The sequence below is a fragment of the Megachile rotundata genome, chromosome 4, assembly GCF_050947335.1.
Source record: "Megachile rotundata isolate GNS110a chromosome 4, iyMegRotu1, whole genome shotgun sequence".
NCBI classification, from domain to species: Eukaryota; Metazoa; Arthropoda; class Insecta; order Hymenoptera; family Megachilidae; genus Megachile; species Megachile rotundata.
The window spans coordinates 14,994,908-15,012,824 of record NC_134986.1 but is presented as its reverse complement, the minus strand read 5'-3'; the positions used below and the strand labels follow the sequence as shown (position 1 = coordinate 15,012,824).

The 17,917-nt window shown below is 30.0% G+C and overlaps 5 protein-coding genes across 6 annotated transcripts; 4 read left to right on the top strand and 1 right to left on the bottom strand.

Moving 5' to 3' along the window:
* Positions 1–3,652: 3,652 nt before the first annotated feature.
* Marcal1 (SWI/SNF-related matrix-associated actin-dependent regulator of chromatin subfamily A-like protein 1) lies at positions 3,653–12,723 on the bottom strand. Its single transcript, XM_012291837.2, has 16 exons — positions 12,590–12,723; positions 12,368–12,506; positions 12,134–12,277; positions 11,822–12,068; positions 11,350–11,747; positions 6,191–6,631; positions 5,997–6,112; positions 5,807–5,916; positions 5,602–5,736; positions 5,339–5,516; positions 5,110–5,273; positions 4,865–5,029; positions 4,627–4,788; positions 4,455–4,562; positions 4,211–4,385; positions 3,653–4,138 (listed from the first exon to the last, which is right to left on the bottom strand). Exons 1-16 carry the CDS (start codon positions 12,695–12,697, stop codon positions 3,746–3,748), a joined length of 3,183 nt encoding a protein of 1,060 aa, XP_012147227.2. The 5' UTR covers positions 12,698–12,723; the 3' UTR covers positions 3,653–3,745.
* Positions 6,999–9,318, top strand: LOC100884040 (serine/threonine-protein phosphatase 2A activator). Its single transcript, XM_012291835.2, has 9 exons — positions 6,999–7,265; positions 7,678–7,749; positions 7,815–7,900; positions 7,977–8,180; positions 8,242–8,459; positions 8,542–8,666; positions 8,738–8,838; positions 8,913–9,020; positions 9,098–9,318. Exons 2-9 carry the CDS (start codon positions 7,707–7,709, stop codon positions 9,230–9,232), a joined length of 1,020 nt encoding a protein of 339 aa, XP_012147225.1. The 5' UTR covers positions 6,999–7,265; positions 7,678–7,706; the 3' UTR covers positions 9,233–9,318.
* LOC105663366 (protein 60A-like) lies at positions 9,466–12,068 on the top strand. Of its 2 annotated transcripts, XM_076531368.1 has the most exons (2): positions 9,466–10,702; positions 11,813–12,068. In XM_076531368.1, exons 1-2 carry the CDS (start codon positions 9,749–9,751, stop codon positions 11,864–11,866), a joined length of 1,008 nt encoding a protein of 335 aa, XP_076387483.1. In that variant the 5' UTR covers positions 9,466–9,748; the 3' UTR covers positions 11,867–12,068. The 2 variants fall into 2 exon arrangements, with proteins under 2 accessions (XP_076387483.1, XP_012147226.2); XM_012291836.2 differs by lacking the exon at positions 11,813–12,068 and having other exon boundaries at positions 9,466–11,811.
* Positions 12,724–12,915: 192 nt separating the features above from the next.
* On the top strand, positions 12,916–14,473 carry koko (cyclin Q). The gene is made up of 6 exons (XM_003706029.3): positions 12,916–13,098; positions 13,267–13,400; positions 13,466–13,563; positions 13,641–13,859; positions 13,938–14,168; positions 14,247–14,473. The coding sequence occupies exons 1-6, from the start codon at positions 13,061–13,063 to the stop codon at positions 14,340–14,342; spliced, it is 816 nt and encodes a 271-aa protein (XP_003706077.1). The 5' UTR covers positions 12,916–13,060; the 3' UTR covers positions 14,343–14,473.
* Positions 14,474–14,612: 139 nt separating this feature from the next.
* LOC100883929 (uncharacterized) lies at positions 14,613–17,901 on the top strand. The gene is made up of 5 exons (XM_012291842.2): positions 14,613–15,222; positions 15,320–15,633; positions 15,764–15,946; positions 16,015–17,179; positions 17,256–17,901. The coding sequence occupies exons 2-5, from the start codon at positions 15,436–15,438 to the stop codon at positions 17,336–17,338; spliced, it is 1,629 nt and encodes a 542-aa protein (XP_012147232.1). The 5' UTR covers positions 14,613–15,222; positions 15,320–15,435; the 3' UTR covers positions 17,339–17,901.
* The last annotated feature ends 16 nt before the right edge of the window (positions 17,902–17,917 follow it).

Here is a 17,917-nt window from a genome sequence, read left to right as displayed (position 1 = left end):
ATTTCATATAATATGTGTAATAAGTTAGAAAGAAAAATTACTCAAAATAAAAATACGACCAGCGATTCTTAGAATGCGCTGTCCGTAAAAGAATGTCCGAGCAGAATATTTTAATTCACTCACTTCACTTCACTTCACTTTATACTTCATTTTTGCAGTCGGATCTAGAACCCGACTGCGACTTACAAACTAAAAGGCCTGGCCTGAACGAACAATCGAGTTCAAGAGATATTAAATATATTCATATTTAATTTTTCTCTTCTCGATTTTTCGTAAACCCCCCAGATGCAAGCATCTCACGTGTGAGAGAGGAGGACAGAGAAACGTGAAAGCTTGCTCTGGCCCTACCTACTTAAAACTAACTCATTCACACCAGAAGTAAGCTACCTGCCTGCCTATCGCTATATTTAAAAAATTGCAAAGTCCATTCTCACAAAAACACACTCCACGGTTCTCACACATACCACCCGGGTGCAAATAAGCCTAATCCTAGGGAGTACGTCCCGGGACGTCTCCGACACCCGAGTTCAATACAACATTCACACTCTAAGTTCATACCTTTTTGCTGAAATCGATCGACAATCGACAGTGAACATTGAACATATTTCATTTTTCTACTCTTTCGAATATTCAATGCAATATGTACATGTAATAATTTAAACTACTCATACAATTTTCTAACTTAATTAATTTATAAAATTTTCAAATGACTCTACTTGCATTTTGTATGCATTTTCAAATGACTCGACTTGCATTTTGTATGCATTTTCAAATAGAATTTTGCAAAATTTAAAAAATAAATCTATAGTTTAATCGACACAAGGTCCACGACCTAACCACACACACACGTGTAACTTGTGTCGATAATTCACTGTCAATTTGTCGATCGCCAAAACATCTTAAAACTAAACCGTGTCCACCTGCCCTAACTCATGCGAGTAGCAACTAAGCACGCACATGAATTTAGAGCATAAAAATGAACACGGCCACATGTATTTTGACCTACCAGTTTTCTTCATGTGTGCTGAAAATCCTGAGCTAAAAGACATGATTAGAAACATGCTAATAAAGTGTCTTCCAGCAAAAATTGACTCTAACTTTAAAAAACTTTCAAAATGGAAAATGGAAGATCACTTTGCAAAAATCTAAGTATATCGGTAGTTTCATTCTTAACAGATTTATGATATCAAAGTAAATTTCTAAATGACTCAAACATTCGTAAATAACTTTGATATCGAAATCTGTTTCTCGCGATACTTTCTTGTACATTTATTTAAAAAATTTTCACGCGTACGTAAAAATTGAAAATGACTCGATAACTTTATAAAAGTGACTCGACAACTACTGTGAAATCGGAGGGTCATCCGACTTCTATGTACTAATTTTAATTTTAAATTGTAAAGAAGTTAAAACGCGATGTACAAGAAAACCCTGACCTGAGCTAATAAATATAATAAACAGTTTGTACGAATTTTACACGATCGTACAGTCGTGGTCACTATGCTCGCTCAAAAATATAAAATACAACCAGTTCCCGTGTCGCTTTGGACCATTCGTCCTACGACATGATGGGAACCGGAGGAACCATAAAGCATGCGACTCACCGATCGCTGACTTGCGCCACTGCAATCGCTTTACCAGTAAAGCATCAGAGATTTGGACTGCTTTGGACTGCTTTGGACTGCTTTGGCAACGTTTGGATTTGGCAGTTTGTCCATTGGATTGGCAGCGTGACCTGTAATCATAGCAGGACAACAATTTAGTAACTGTCAATCAATTTGCATTTCGAGTAACGTATACATTTTTGAAACGCAAACAGTTAATAAACAAGTTAAGCACGCATGCAGTACTACATTACAAAAACCAGTAATAAATTTGCAAACGTATATCAAAACGTATAGTCACTCAGTGAAACATTATAAAATATTCGAATAAATATGTCAATGCACTTGAATAATTATTGTATGGCACAGTTTAAAACGTTTGCAAATTTATACCGAAACATATAGATAACTACATGGTAAAACACATTAAAACACCAGTGCAAGTATTCCAAAACATTTAAATAACCACTCCATAAAATATATTAAAACACCAGTAACAATATGTCAAAACTCTTAAATAATCATTGCATAAAGTACACTAAAGCACCAGTAACACTATGCCAAAACGCTTAAATAATCATTGCATAAAGTACACCAACACCCAATAACAGTTTGTAAAAGCACTTAAATAATCACTCCACAAAATACATTAAAACAGTAAAAAATTAATAAAACATTCAAATAACCGCACCATAAAACACAGTAATAAATCCGTATACACATGCACAATCACTTAAGGAAACACACTAGTAAAGTCACTGATACTTGTAGAACCACACCATAAAATTTGTTAATACACCCCCATAATTAATAAAAAATATTTATTAAAGCACATTAAACACTGGTAATAATACACTAGGTACACTAATATATCCGTATATGCATGCAGGTAACACACTGGTTAAGTCACTGACACTTGTAGAATCACACCATAAAATTTGTTAATACACCCGCATATTTATTAAAAAATATTTATTAAAACACACTAAACACTTATTAAAGCACGGTAGGTAATACAGGGACAAGCACAATATCAGTAAAGTAAACCCTTGACTCGTACCGGTAAGTGTTGACAGGGCCGATCCGACCTCCTCGACTTCCAAAACAAAACTGAGCAGCGGCGACCTCTTCAAGTGTAAATGCGATTGGTAGTTTACAGTAGCCAATTAGACATCACGTAATCGACCAATAGATGAAATCGAAGTGCAAGAGTGATTGCTAGTGTACAGTAGCCAATCAGACATCATGTAATCCACCAATAGCGTGCAGCCACTCTCATTGGTTGCTGTATAATTATTCTAACGTCATATTTTTTATAATTTTATATTTTTTGGTAGTTTATTAACAAATTTATTGTTGTATTTATTTAAATTTATTAATTTTTTTTAACTTAATCTTGCAGATATGTTGCAAAATGATTATTTATTAATATACATTGAATTATATAATATAATATAATGGGAATAATATGATGGAATATAGGAGATTATTATATTTGAAATAACACAAAAGCACAATAACTTTTAAAACACTAAATGAATTTATTATTTAAGAAAAACGACTTGGAAGGACCCCTTTGAATAACTATATTTTATACGTGTGAAAATTATAATATCAGAGAAACAATAACAAAGAAATACATGGATTTTATTTTGTTAACATGCATAGATCTGATAAAAATCGAGCGGTATCTTTTTCCTTTGCTCTTGCAACAAATATTGGTATTCATATAACAAATCGGCTGCAAACGTAAAAAATAATAATAATCATAAATAAATTTAATATTACTTTTATTATATATAATCTGTTGTATTATTTAACCCTTTTATTCTCTTTCCTGCAATTTTCTTCAGATTTATTTTTTTTTCCTTACTAAGGCCTAATGATACCTTATATTTCATCAAAGTGTATACGCTACTGAGGACTTCTACGGATAGCTTACTACGCATGCACTGGGACTGCCCAACACTGCGCGGAGCGCCTCAATCAAACAGACCTAGTTTTATTTCACTATTCAGTTAGAGGCGCTTTCAAAATATAAAAATCTATTCAAACTATAAATGCTTTTATTCCTTAAACATCGATTCAATCACATATGTATTTCTCACAATATTAACAATATACCGTACAAAAATAATGTTTTATTCTATATCATCCCAATTACTAAAGTCGAAATCTTCATCATTCAATTCAAGTAATTCGTTAAATTCCCCCGACGCTGTGGCAAAACAATTTTCAGTTTGTTGAATTGTGTTATCACTATTTTGTATTGTCTCTTCATCGGTTTCAAATTTGCAGTCTTTATTAAATAAGAAATCTAACGTTCTTTGTTTTTCATTTAACGTCTGCTTTGTAACATCAACGTCCTTAAGGCAAAAATCTTGATCTAATCCAACTTCGTTTAATACGTTCATCTTTCTTTGTATTAAAGGCCATAAATAATCATCCGCCGTTTGTTTTGCAACCAAATATTGAATTACAACATTTTCATTCTGTCCAATCCTATGCACCCTATCTTCTGCTTGGCACAAAACCTACAATAGAATGTATAATTAATACATTTGAATGAAACAACTTTTACATCAAATGATACAAATAATAAGTACTCCAGGATTCCAAAATAATTCTGCAAATACTACAAGCTGTGCAGCTGTTAAAGTAATTCCTGCATTAGCTGCTGTTATGGATAAAATTGCCACCAAATAAGCATCAGATGTTTGAAATTTATCCACCTGATACTTTCTACGTTCCGGGTTTGTTTTCCCATCAATTCTTATATATCTACAATGCATAAAGTTGATGATAAACAATAAATGTATCTTCAATTACTGTAGATAAGAATAAAATTACTTTATATCCATAGACTCCGCAACTTCCGAAATTGCATCTAGTATATTCTGGTGATGAGCAAATATTATACATTTTTGTTTTCTTCTTAACAAGTTTGTAACATAATCACTAGAACATTATGTTAATTAAAAAAATTATTCATCAATAGCAATAACATAACAACACAGCATACCATATAGCTTTCTGTTTAGCAATACTGGATTCGTTATAATACTGTAGAAGAGTATTATGCCTTTCCATGCCAGTTAAAGAACTGCGCTCCAATTTTGCGGATATCTCCTTCATTTCCTTGGTTCCAATTTTAATTAAATCTGGATCCAATACAATTACTTCCCTGCAATTGGAGGACTGTTAGAAATGCGTACATTCATACATAACAGAATAAATTGAAGAAAATAAAAATTCCTTACCTCTTCTTTGATGGTAATTCTTCTAATACTTCATTTTTCAATCTTCGAATTACACACGTGCATTTCAGTAACAATTGCAATTCTTGCATGTTTGATGACCCTGTAAAGTCCCAACCAAATGAAGATTTCTCTCCAGCACAGTATCGAATTCCATATTCCTGATATCTGTGTAATTTTCTCATTTAATATATCTGTGTATTTTCTCATTTACTCGCATATGAAGTTTAACCAATGTTTTACATTACCCCATAAAATTTCTCATTATCAGACTTATTTGAGAATATAGTTCTATAGGTCTCGATAAAGCAGGTGTCCCGGAAAGTAAAACAACGTGACATGCTTTTGAAACTATACGTTGTGCAGCCTTATACCTAGCAGTCTTAACACTTTTTAAAGCGTGAGATTCGTCCTGTACATAAATTGGACTATTCAAGCTTTCTGTTTAAAGTAAGTGTACCATACTATAATACATACCAAAATAACAAAGCCAAATGTATGTCGCTCGAATGCGTCCACGGCTCGTACCAAGAGATCATAAGATGTAATAACAATTTTATTACCCGTAATAAAATCTTTTGTATTTGCAAACTGATGAACATATTGGGCAGGTACAGATGGCAAAAATGTATATATTGCATCTGTCCACTGGTATCTAAATCGCAAGAATTATTTTTAATATATGCAATTATAACATATCCCTTTTTAAACAGTAATGGATAACATTTTTTGCACTCAACCTAACTGAAGATGGTACAATAATAAGAAGGGGCCAATTCTCTTTAAAGTAATGTGCAATGCCCAGTGCTTGAATGGTTTTTCCTAAACCCATATCATCAGCAATCATACAACGGCCTCTTTTAGATATTCCATAGCTAAAAGATATTTACTTTAAATTGTACAGCAATGGAACATAATAGTAAATGATTAAGAATCAAATTTTACCATATTCCTTTGCGTTGAAAAGGCATCAAACTTGATAACAACTGGGGATCAATTTTTGATAAATCAATGTTTTCATCAATATTCTCAGAATTATTATTCTTTCTAAAAAGCTGAAATGAAAATAGATTGTATTGCAAAAATTTATCAATGGTACTGTTCATATGTAATTTAAATTTTACTTAAATCTTACTTCAATAACAATTTTCGGTAATCCTATTACTTGTATGTCAGTCTTGAAATTAATAATTTTCTCCATTACAGTTTCATAATCCTTCAAATTAAAATTCCAAGTTTTACTTTTCATATCTAAAAATATACTGTTATATTTACTTGTTCTTTTATAATATCAGATTAAAGATATAGTAAGCAGCCTTGTTATATTACCATATGATCTGCTTGGAATCAATTTTAAAGCTTCAATAAGTGGAGGAAAATATGCAGATGTTTCCAAAGCAAATCTTTCATGAGTTATCATATAACATTTTCCTGTAATACATGATTTTTGTCCAAAGAAATTCCGTGTTGAAATAGGACTAAAACGTTTCTTTTGTTTATTATTAAATTTTGGAGTATTTCTAGCTGAATTGTTTCCAAAGTTTGATTTAGAGTCAGCATTATGTCCATAAGATTTTGCACCATAATTTCCAAAAGATTTATTTGCATTTGTTTCCTTATTTTTATTAAAACTGACATTGCTATTGGTGGATGGAATACTGTTTCGTGTTGTTGAAGAACTAAATGGATTGCTTTTTACTTGAGCTTGTTTTTTACGTTGTAAAGCCAATAAACGTTTTTGTTCTATTTGTTCTTGAGAATAGTTCATAGCTGTAATTCAAGAATGATATTAAGTATGAAATTTCTTATGAACTCTTTTACAGTACAATTTGCATACCTGGCATATATAAATTTTCAAACAAAAATAATACGTTTTTGATATAATATTAAAAATATTGATTAATATCAAACATATTTAACTGTCCATTCCTTCTCTCTCATAATTTGTATATATTTATGTTAAATAGGAATAGTAATCATAAGTTCATAAATATTTATGATAAATACAGGTATCATCGCTTAGACGCAGTTTTGATACACAACTGTTATTGCCGGTTATCTCTGACAAATTTTGAACTATAGTCTGTTCACCGAGAGACGATATTTGATTCGCGCAATGCGACTAACTTCAATAGATTCATCTCTCTATTTAGCCACATACTGTCCATTCTGTTGATCATATATACAGTAGACAAAAATACGTAAATAAGCCGATGAACTGGTGATATAGGAAATATACAAAATAAAAGATCACGGTATACATTAGCTGATACCACGAACATCAGAAAAACGCATGTGCAAACCGAAGCATGATCGAACCAATTAGAACTACATGCGCAGATGAATGAAAAGTTGTCGCATGATAAGTTTAGTGTTTTGTTGAATAGAATATACGGATCACCAGGTATGTTTACTTATGCATTTTTCACCAACTTCTGATTAATAAAAAGATGTCATATTTTCTTTCCGAAAATAAAATAAATTCGTGTATGAAAATTGCACATATACATATTTAATAATTTAATTGCAATTTTTGTAATTAGAAACTATCAACTTTTGTATTCCAATTTTTGCTGGTGGTAAGCTGCTTTCGTGAGGAAACCTCTTTATCGGGAAACATTTTTAATTGTTTTAGTATTTAATTTTTATAATTTGAATTGTTACTTACTATACTCTATAAAATATTTGAATGATTCATACTCTAGTAATAGCAGCATTATGTAGTTCAAGTGTTTTGCAACGTCGTTCTCGAGTATTATTTGAGTACATTGCCTTATTTTTTAAAAACGATCTAAAGTATTCATATTTCTATGCAGAATAATAATTGATTTTCAAAATATCTACCATGTCAACGTCAAATGAACGTGCAAGAAGAGGACCAGTATCACGTAAGTATAATATGTAAATATAAAAATGAATTATGAAGATAAAGTAATGATTTTTAATATTTTAGCGGATGACCATGAATTTGTTGTTCCAAAAAAGTCAGTTAAAACACCAACTGACATGGCAATTTGGGAAAAGTCAGAAGCATATTTTGTAAGACTTAATAAATTCTTTTAACTATATATTATTATTTTTTTAATATATAACAATTACGAAACTATTATTGTAGGAATACTTGGGGTTTATACTAGCTTTAAATGAGTCAGTTCAGGGAAAGGCTTTAAATGTTGAATGCCCACATAGTCCTATAATAGACAATATTATACAAATGCTTAATGAATTTGATGAATGGATAACACAAATACCTCCAACTGAACAACCTCAACGGTTTGGTAACAAATCATTTAGAATATGGCATGAAAGATTACAACAGGTAAATATGTCTTATTATTATAAATACATTATTAAAAATTTATTAATCTAATGTATTTCAGAATGGAGTGGAAGAATTACAAAAAGTATTGCCAGAAAAATTATATAGAGCAGTCCCAGAGATAGTAGAATATTTGTATGAAGGTTTTGGTAATGCAACACGTATAGATTATGGTACAGGACATGAAATGGCATTTTTGATGTTTCTGTGTTGCATGTTCAAAATTGGTGCTTTCAAACAAGAGGATAAAGTTGCAGTAGTTGTTAAAATATTTAATAGGTAATACTTTTTTCATTGAATGTAAATACTATACTATTTTATGTACATATTTATAAACTAAAGTTACTTCTTTTTTTGGAAGATATCTTGAATTAGTTCGCAGATTGCAATTAACATACAGAATGGAACCAGCAGGTAGTCATGGTGTTTGGAGTTTAGATGACTACCAATTTGTTCCTTTTATATGGGGGAGTGCTCAGCTAATTGGTATTTTCACATTTTTATTACCATTATTAGTAACTTATTACCGAAATATATAAATCATAAATATATTCCAGGTCATCCTCGTATAGAACCTCGTCATTTTGTTGATCAGGACATTGTTGAATCATTCAGCAAGCAGTATATGTTCCTTGGTTGCATTCAATTCATTTCAAAGGTTTATATAAATACATATATTGATGTACAACTATAGTATATTATTCTTTTGTTGTAAACATAATATCATTCCAGGTAAAAACAGGTCCATTTGCTGAGCATTCCAATCAATTATGGAATGTTAGTGCAGTGTCCTCATGGGTCAAAGTAAACAGTGGTCTTATTAAAATGTACAAAGCTGAGGTACAAACTAATATCAACAGATAATAGTAACTTACTACATAATAATAATCTAAACATTAATACATTTTAAATATTAGGTTTTAGCGAAATTTCCTGTTATTCAACATGTTTTATTTGGATCTTTATTACCGATAAAGCAAGCTTCTATGCCACCTGTTTGCAAAGATCCTCGTAAAGAACAATCTGAACGACTGCCGCCGCCTCCGCAGTAACGATATTTAATGAATATGCTTTATACTTGTTGATGTAGATTGTAATAAATATTCATTATTTATAATAAAACTGTACACTGCGATTATGTGCTATTAGATTCCAAATTATTAGTTTTGCAAGGTACAATTCACCAGTTGCATTATGCTATAAGTTGCAATTAATATTTTGAGAAAGCCTATGAAATTAATTATGATGATTGATTAGTAATATACTAATGCATGTTTTAACAACAGTCTAGCATAGTATACAAAGCAATTAAAAATTATTGTAATCAGAATTGTGAATTACCAAAAAGTATCATGTGATATGTATCATAGAAATCATTTATAGGCAATGGTTTATTTCTTGTATCAAATCCAGTCTGTACATTGTTTGTATACAAACATACATCTACCAATGAGAGGCTTCTACGAAAGTAAATATTATTTTGTGGCTTAATAATATCTGAATAAAGTATGAAACGAATATCGTTCTTTGAAAAATATTTTATGTTCTATATTATATTTTAATTTGAAATGTACAAAATATATGTTGTAGAGGTAGTATTTCTTTTAATAATCATATTTTATGCGAATTCTGAAACATCAAGTGGATTTTACATAGACAATGGTTTCAATCAAACAGTTTTATATAAAGCTTTTAATTACAAGCAGAAACGAGAAATCGAACGCGAATTGTTAAATATTCTGGAATTACCTGAGAAACCAAATAGAATCACGCATAGAGCTTTACTCATAAAGAGGTCTGCACCTAAATTTCTATTGAATATTTACAAAAATGTATTGTCCAGTGATAGAGACACGTCAATTCAAGAAGAGTTTAATTTAAATGATCATTACATTAATGTTATTGACCAGAGTGATTTTATAATGACATTTGGTGCTCATAATCCATACTCAGGTAATGCATCTAAAACTAATCGTGGTAAAAGAATTTGGTTCGATGTGTCGGAAGTGCCGCGGGAGGAATATATCATTGCAGCTGAACTAAGATTGTATCAAAGCTTGAATGAAAATATTGGATTCAATGAAACTTACACAGTGGCAGTATATAGAGTGGCACGAACAAAAAGTGGAGGACGAATTAAACATTTCATTGACTCAGCAAATACTGTAACTGGAAAGGAAGATTGGATAACTTTAAATATTAATGAAGCTCTTGAACATTGGATCAAATACCCAAAAGAAAATCGAGGATTATTCTTAGCAGTATATCATGATAATTATACTGGTCATATTATGAGACCAGATGACATAGGAATTGTAGGTGTTTTAGGAATCCCAGATAAGCAACCATTTATGGTGGGATTTTTCAAAAATAGTGGTAATCGCAGTAAACGTGAAGTAATCTTTAAACAGAAAAAAGATACTGTACTTGAAAAACAACATTTTACTAAAGTTCAAAATCCTTATGTTGATTCTGTAACAAGAAAGAGAAGAGAACAAATATGCAGCATGAAAACACTTTATGTAAGTTTCAAAGATCTTCAATGGCAGGATTGGATTATAGCACCAGAAGGATATAATGCTTATTATTGCAGTGGGGAGTGTAGTTTTCCACTGAACATTCGTATGAACGCGACTAATCATGCTATTGTACAAACTTTAGTTCATCTTATGAAACCAAATGAGATACCAAAACCATGTTGTGCACCTTCAAAACTATCACCAATATCGGTACTTTATTTTCTTGATGACAGTAATGTTGTATTAAGAAAATACAAAAATATGGTCATTAACAGCTGTGGTTGCCATTAAAAAATTTTTGAATAAGAATCCTTATGAGTTTTAAACATTGACTTTTTAAAAGACACAAGAATCTCTACAAGATTTTCTTACTTAGTATAACAGTGAAATATATTAAAATATATACAAATTTTAATAAATGAAAGGACCAGATATTATTTAAAAAAAATATATATTTAACATACTTTTTACTTAAATTACTGTACTTTTTTATGTATTGCAATAAAAGTTTAAAAATCTTGTAATATATATATTGTGTGATCAAAGATTAGAACGTTTTATACCCTGACTAACAACTCCAGTTGATAGTAAGGTACTTATTTCTTCAGGTTTAAAATTTAATTCTGTAAGAATTTCTGTTGTGTGCTCACCTCTTTCAGGATTTCTTTCATATCCTTTTGAACTTCCAGAAGTACGAGATAAATGAGGAGTAGGATTTGGAATTACTGTACCATCTTTGTTAGACATAAATGTCTTTCTTTCTTTATTATGTGCATGTAATGCAACATCTTCTAAATTTAAAACAGGTGTTACACAAGCATCTGTGCCATCAAATATAGAGCACCATTCAGTTTGAGTCTTCTGTTTAAATATCTTTTCTAATATTTCACGATTTTCATCAAATTTATCAAATTGTGGCATTTCATCTTCTGAAAGGCCAAGTTTATCTAAAAATATTTGGTAAAACTGTGGCTCAATGGCTCCAACACACATATACTGTCCATCTTTTGTTTCATAAGTGTCATAAAAATGTGCACCACTATCCAATCTATTAAACATTATAAAATATATCATATATAAGTGAATTTACAAATAAAATTATTTTATTTTAAGGATGCTTACATATTTTTGCCACGTGGATTTCCCCATAATCCTGGAAGCTTTTGAGATCTAAAGAGCCAGCTTCCTAAATATGCAGTTCCATCTACCATTGATGTATCAACAATCTGACCAGTATTACTTTTAGTACGTTCAAACAATGCTAACATTATTCCAAAGGCACACATTAATCCACCACCCCCAAAATCAGCAGCTAAGTTAGCTGGAGGTGTTGGCTTCTGATTATAACGACCAAATAAAGATAATAAACCTAAATATCATTAAAACTATTTTAAAGAATACTTAACATTTTAAATAAAATTGCAGGATTATTACCAGATAAAGCTAAATAATTTATATCATGTCCAGCCATATTAGCATAAGGTCCTTTGTTACCAAATCCATTTAATCTAGCATATATCAATCTTGTATTTGCCTTCATAAGTTCTTCTGGCCCCAATTTCATTTTTTCCATTACACCTAAATTGTTATAAATCCTTTAATTTGAATAATTTAAAAAAAAAAAGAAATGAATTCTTGTAAGTAACATATGTCTTACCAAATACATACCAGGTCTAAATGGATCTATGAGCACATCACTTTGATTACTTAACTTCTTAAATATATTAATACCCTCATGGTTTTTTAAATTTAATGCAATTGATCGTTTTCCATTGCCAAGTGAATCAATGCTATAAAATGTATTAATCTGAAAAACATGTTAATTGTAATAGGTATATCTTAATGTTACAATCATTGGATTAATATTAAATAAAATCAATCATGTAATACCTTGTCTACTTTAATCACGGATGCGCCGAATTCAGCTAATATCATTCCACAAAACGGACCTGGTGCAAGACCAGCTAATTCTAAAACTTTTATTCCTTTCAGTGGCATATTGTTAATAAATAAAAGTACAATATTTTGTATGTTATACAAAGTGAAATATAATGATCTTATATTCTTTTGACATGACTTGCATATGCCTTTACATTCTTATATACATATTAAAATAAAGTTATTTACATTTTTAAAATGTCAACATTATGCCATGCTACCTCTGTAACACCTTCACTGCATAAATTGTCAAGTTTGGAGAACCCAACACGCGCGAAGAAAACGCAACCAAAATGTGTTTGGTTTGGTATGTTGGTAACATTGACGCTGTAGTGTGCAGAAAATAAATACGTATTGTCGTTGTAACCTATAATAAACTAAAGTTCATTGTTTATAGACGGATTCAATTTGAAAATTGTCAAAATGAATCCAACGGAACCCACTAGTACAGAAACGCTAAGGTAATTCAAAAGCATGTAAAAATTACTACAAATAATCGTTTTATGCACTCGTAAAGTAATATGCCGGTCTATGGTTTACATTATTTGTTTTTATAATTATATGATTGTAATATAATTTTTATATATCTCACTGCATAAAACTAATAAATATATATTATATATTTACAGTTCTAAAATGAAAGATGTTATTGATGTGTTAGCTATGCAACGAGAAAAAAGGAATACTTTACAAAAAAGTATTACAATTGATTACACTAAAAGTAGTGATAATTTTACTGTTTCACGATTTATATTTGAATGTGGTAAGCTTTTATCAACTAATTTTTATATTTTTAAAAACTTGCATTAACTATGTGTATAATTATAGGTTTAAAACTAGAAGCACATCCATTGACTATCGCTACGGCTGCAACATTATATCACAGGTTTATAAAAGAGGCAGCTCCAGGGGGTTATGATAATTATGTAAATAATTCATTAATAATAAAAATTCATAATATGTATACATTATTTAATAATCATTCTTTATACAAATGTTCTAGCTAATTGCTGCAACTTGCCTTTACTTAGCAGGCAAAGTAAAAGATGATAATTTAAAAATAAGAGATGTAATGAATGTATCTTACAGTACATTACATAGAGGATCTCAGCCATTAGAATTAGGAGATCAGTACTGGAGTATGAGAGATGCAATTGTACAAGCAGAACTTTTGACTATGCGTATGCTGAAATTTCAAGTAACTCCTATACATCCACATAAGGTAAATATCAAAATATTCTTCTTATAAAAACAAATTATAAATCTTGTTCCATTAAATAATGTGATATTATTATTTTAGTACATGTTACATTACCTACGATCTTTGCAAGCATGGTTTGGAGAAGAGGAATGGTCTAAATATCCAGTTGCAAAAACCAGTATGGCTCTTTTGCAAGATTTTCATCATTCCCCAGCTATACTTGATTATCCACCAAATTTAATAGCAATTGCTTGTATCAATTTGTCATTACAAATTTATGGTGTTGTAGTACCATTGATGGATGAATGTGATCAACAACCTTGGTTTAATGTAAGAAATTTAAACCAAATTGGAAAAAATGATGCATCTTTTTAAGCATCTAACATTTATAATTCTGATTATTTACAGGTTTTCTGTAAGGACTTAACAAGAGATAAACTTTGGGAAATAATGGAAAAAGTTATGGCAGCGTACGACGAAGAACCAGAAACTAGAGATAACTAAAATATTTTAGAGTTATTTTTAATGTATAAAACATTTGAACTCACTGTATATTTACACAGATTTGGCATTTATCTCATAAAGAATAATATTACAAGAGTACAAAAATAAATCAGGATAATTATTCAAACATAGTACTAGTTTCTCATTTCATATTTTTCTAAACCAATTATATTCTTTTAAAAGCATCTATAAATATTATAACTTTGATAATTGCATAATTGTCTGTAAAGTGTAAATCTATTATAATAAACGAAATTCATATATATTTTTATTTTTAATAATTAAACGTATAAGATTTCCTTTCCCTGGTCGTAAAAGTAGATATTACTACAGGATGTAGCATGAAAATGGTAAGGGGAGTTTAATGCATCATGCACATGAGTAAAAAAATAGTGGATAATTGATTTGTTCCCATTGGCGTAGCTATGATTTTTGTCTAGAGCAATGAGATTTCGCATCATTATTAAGAAGTATGAAAGCAGTATTTGAAAATTTAAGAATTTAAAATTTATAACCATACAAATTTTTTAATTTTTCACATCCTATATAAGCATATGTACTTAGTTTCATATGTAGAGACCCAGGATCACTCAATCCTTACCTAGCTACGCCAATGTCTATTTCATACAAATACCGATGCATCGCACTTCAGTCAATCATTCAACCAATTTATAGCATAATATTAATAAAATTCCTTTGAATTCGTATTGTTTTTTAAATTTTTGAATTATTTTAGATCTTATATTCACTAATATTGTTCAAATCAATCTTTTAATTGTGTAATAACTCGCTTCATTTATTCGATAATTTGAAGTTCCGACATGTATGAAGTTAGTTACTAACAAGTCGGAATTTTGTAGTTAAATATAAATACACAACAGTAGCGTGTTTACTACTTTTACTTAATTATATGAAACTGCTTTTTGCGTATACAAATATTAATGCATGTTTTAATACTCGTTATATTTATTTTATAGAATCATAAGTTTACGTTCTATATAACGTTGAACATGACATTACCTCACGGTGAATATTTACAAGACTTGGACGCAATAATTTTAAAATAATTGAATAAAATTTTAATGATTCATCAATGGAACAAATGGATACATCCTTTCCCTGTACAATGAAACAAGAGCGAGAAGAATTCGACATCGGAAATACTGATGATGATAACATTAGTCTTGAAGACATCAACAATCTCCTATCAATATCATTACCTTCACTTTCAGCCAACAAATTTCATATACCTACTGATCAAAATGATGAATTTCTTCGACTGACCACTACGGCAGGTTTTCTATACATGATAGAATACTCTTTCAAACATTAAGTTTTATATGTGTTTAGTTGTTTAATCAAAAGTTTGCTTTTAATTCATTTCTGACAGTTTAAACATCAGTATATTAATTGCATTACAGGTTCGTGCTGTGTATTTTTCATATCTTCACAAATGCCTGCTGACTAATTACATTCTTTGTTATAAAGATAAGAATGAAGATATTCCGTGTGATCAGTTAAAAAAATGTGCAAATCAAATGGAATTACTTGCAGTTCGATCATCTCTAGAAGCAACATTATATAGACAAAACATGTTAAAACTGGTAAGCCTATTTATTGAAATATTTGTAACTGGTAAGTTAATTAATAATTGAAATTAAGATATTTTCAGATTTCAGATGTAAAATCACATACATCACAGAAAAAAACCTATAAAAAGTTAATAATATTTTTAGAAACCCCACCCACCAAAGTGGATGTTGGAATTCAAACAACTAATTCATGGGTGGAGTTAGAAAAACTTGATAATATTCAAAGCATTTGCATTACATCTAATTCTGAAGAATTACTTTCTACAAAACAAACACCACAGGCTAATGAAGAAGATGATGTAAAGATTGAAAATGAAAATTCGGACATATTTTCACAGTTGACTGTTTGTAATGGTGCTGCTTCACCTACTGTAAATTCCACTTATTTCCATGACACAGAACCTAGTAATGAATCAAGCAATGAAATCAATAATGAAATGATATTTGATGAAGACACAATGAAAGAAGATAGCATAATGAAAGAAGATAGCATAATGAAAGAAGGCAGTTTTATACAAGACAGTTCTAATACTCAAATCATAAATCAATCTAATGTTCAGAATGATGAAGAAAATTCACAAGATTCACTTTTGCAACACATGGAAGACATGTTTTGTGACAGTGATGATAGTAGTGATCTTATGACACTGATTGAGAAACACTCTGGTGTTACTAGAGCAAGTGTGAGTAAAGAAATTAACTTTCTTCTTCCACAAGACTCCAATCAATCTAGTAGTATACCTGAAAATAATAGCAATGTAAAGAGCAATCCTATAAAAAGTAATAATGTAAAAGCACCAGATATAAGTAAAGGAAAATATAGTTTTAGTTACTATAAAGAAATGAAAGCTAGAGAATCTAATAAATCATTACCAGTAGAAAGTGAAACTAAAGAAAGTAAACAAAAACGTAGACTAAGCAGTATTTGGTTCGTTGAACGTGTTTACCAAGTATCAAAGTTAAAGGCGAAAATGACAGAGTTATCTCTGAAAAATTATAGAAGACATGGTCGTGTAAAACAAAAATTTATTGAATTGTTTGGAGAATCTGATGACGAGGAGATGATGCCAGATTCGCCAATTTGTATAGAAGAACATTTAACTGCATGTAAAGAAAGAATAGCACCATGGATTGTAAAACATTTAATGCCATTCTATAAAAAAAGAAGAATCAAAGACAGACAACTTTTTAAAGTAGTTGCAAAGCATATAGCTGATATGCTTATTATTGAAAATACATTTCCTGGTTAGTATTTCGTAAAATACTTGACAAATAAAAATAAAACTTTGTATCTAACATATTTTATATTTTTGTTTTTCAGAGCAAGACTGTGTGAGCAAATACATAGAAACGTACTTTAAAAATAAGAAGTTCATTAAAACTAAACAAGACGTATACTTATAAACAAACGATTATATAGTTGGATCTTTTAAACAGAAAAAAGGTAGCATAAAATGCAGTATTAGCAATGCACTTGTTTATATATTACAAGTTCAAGGTTGGAAATTAGATGGTTACAACTATGTACTTTATTTCAAAGAAGAGAGATACAGTAAAGGAGTATGTTCAGTATCCATTACTCAAAGATATGTATATAAAAAGAATGTAGCATAAGTAAGAGTGGTAATTTCATGAAATATTTGTAGAAGTTTTTAAAAGAATAACGTGAATTTTTGTGTGAAAGTTATTCAACATAGTGTATTCTAAACTAGCAATGCTGCCTCCTTTGTTTATTAATTAAGTTCCTTACACATCTTTCGATTAAGGTAGAAACTGTTTTCCTACTTATTTGAAGCTTTAAAGTAGTTATGTAAGTTACAGTCTCAATTTGTCTTATGTGTCTTATTATTTATAATGATGTACAATACTTTTGTTTATATATTGGTGTAAATGGGTGCGCATGCACGCGCACGTAATATGTACATTAGAATGAAACTTGCAATATAAACTATAACTTAAATGAAAAACTGTAAAATAGTTTAA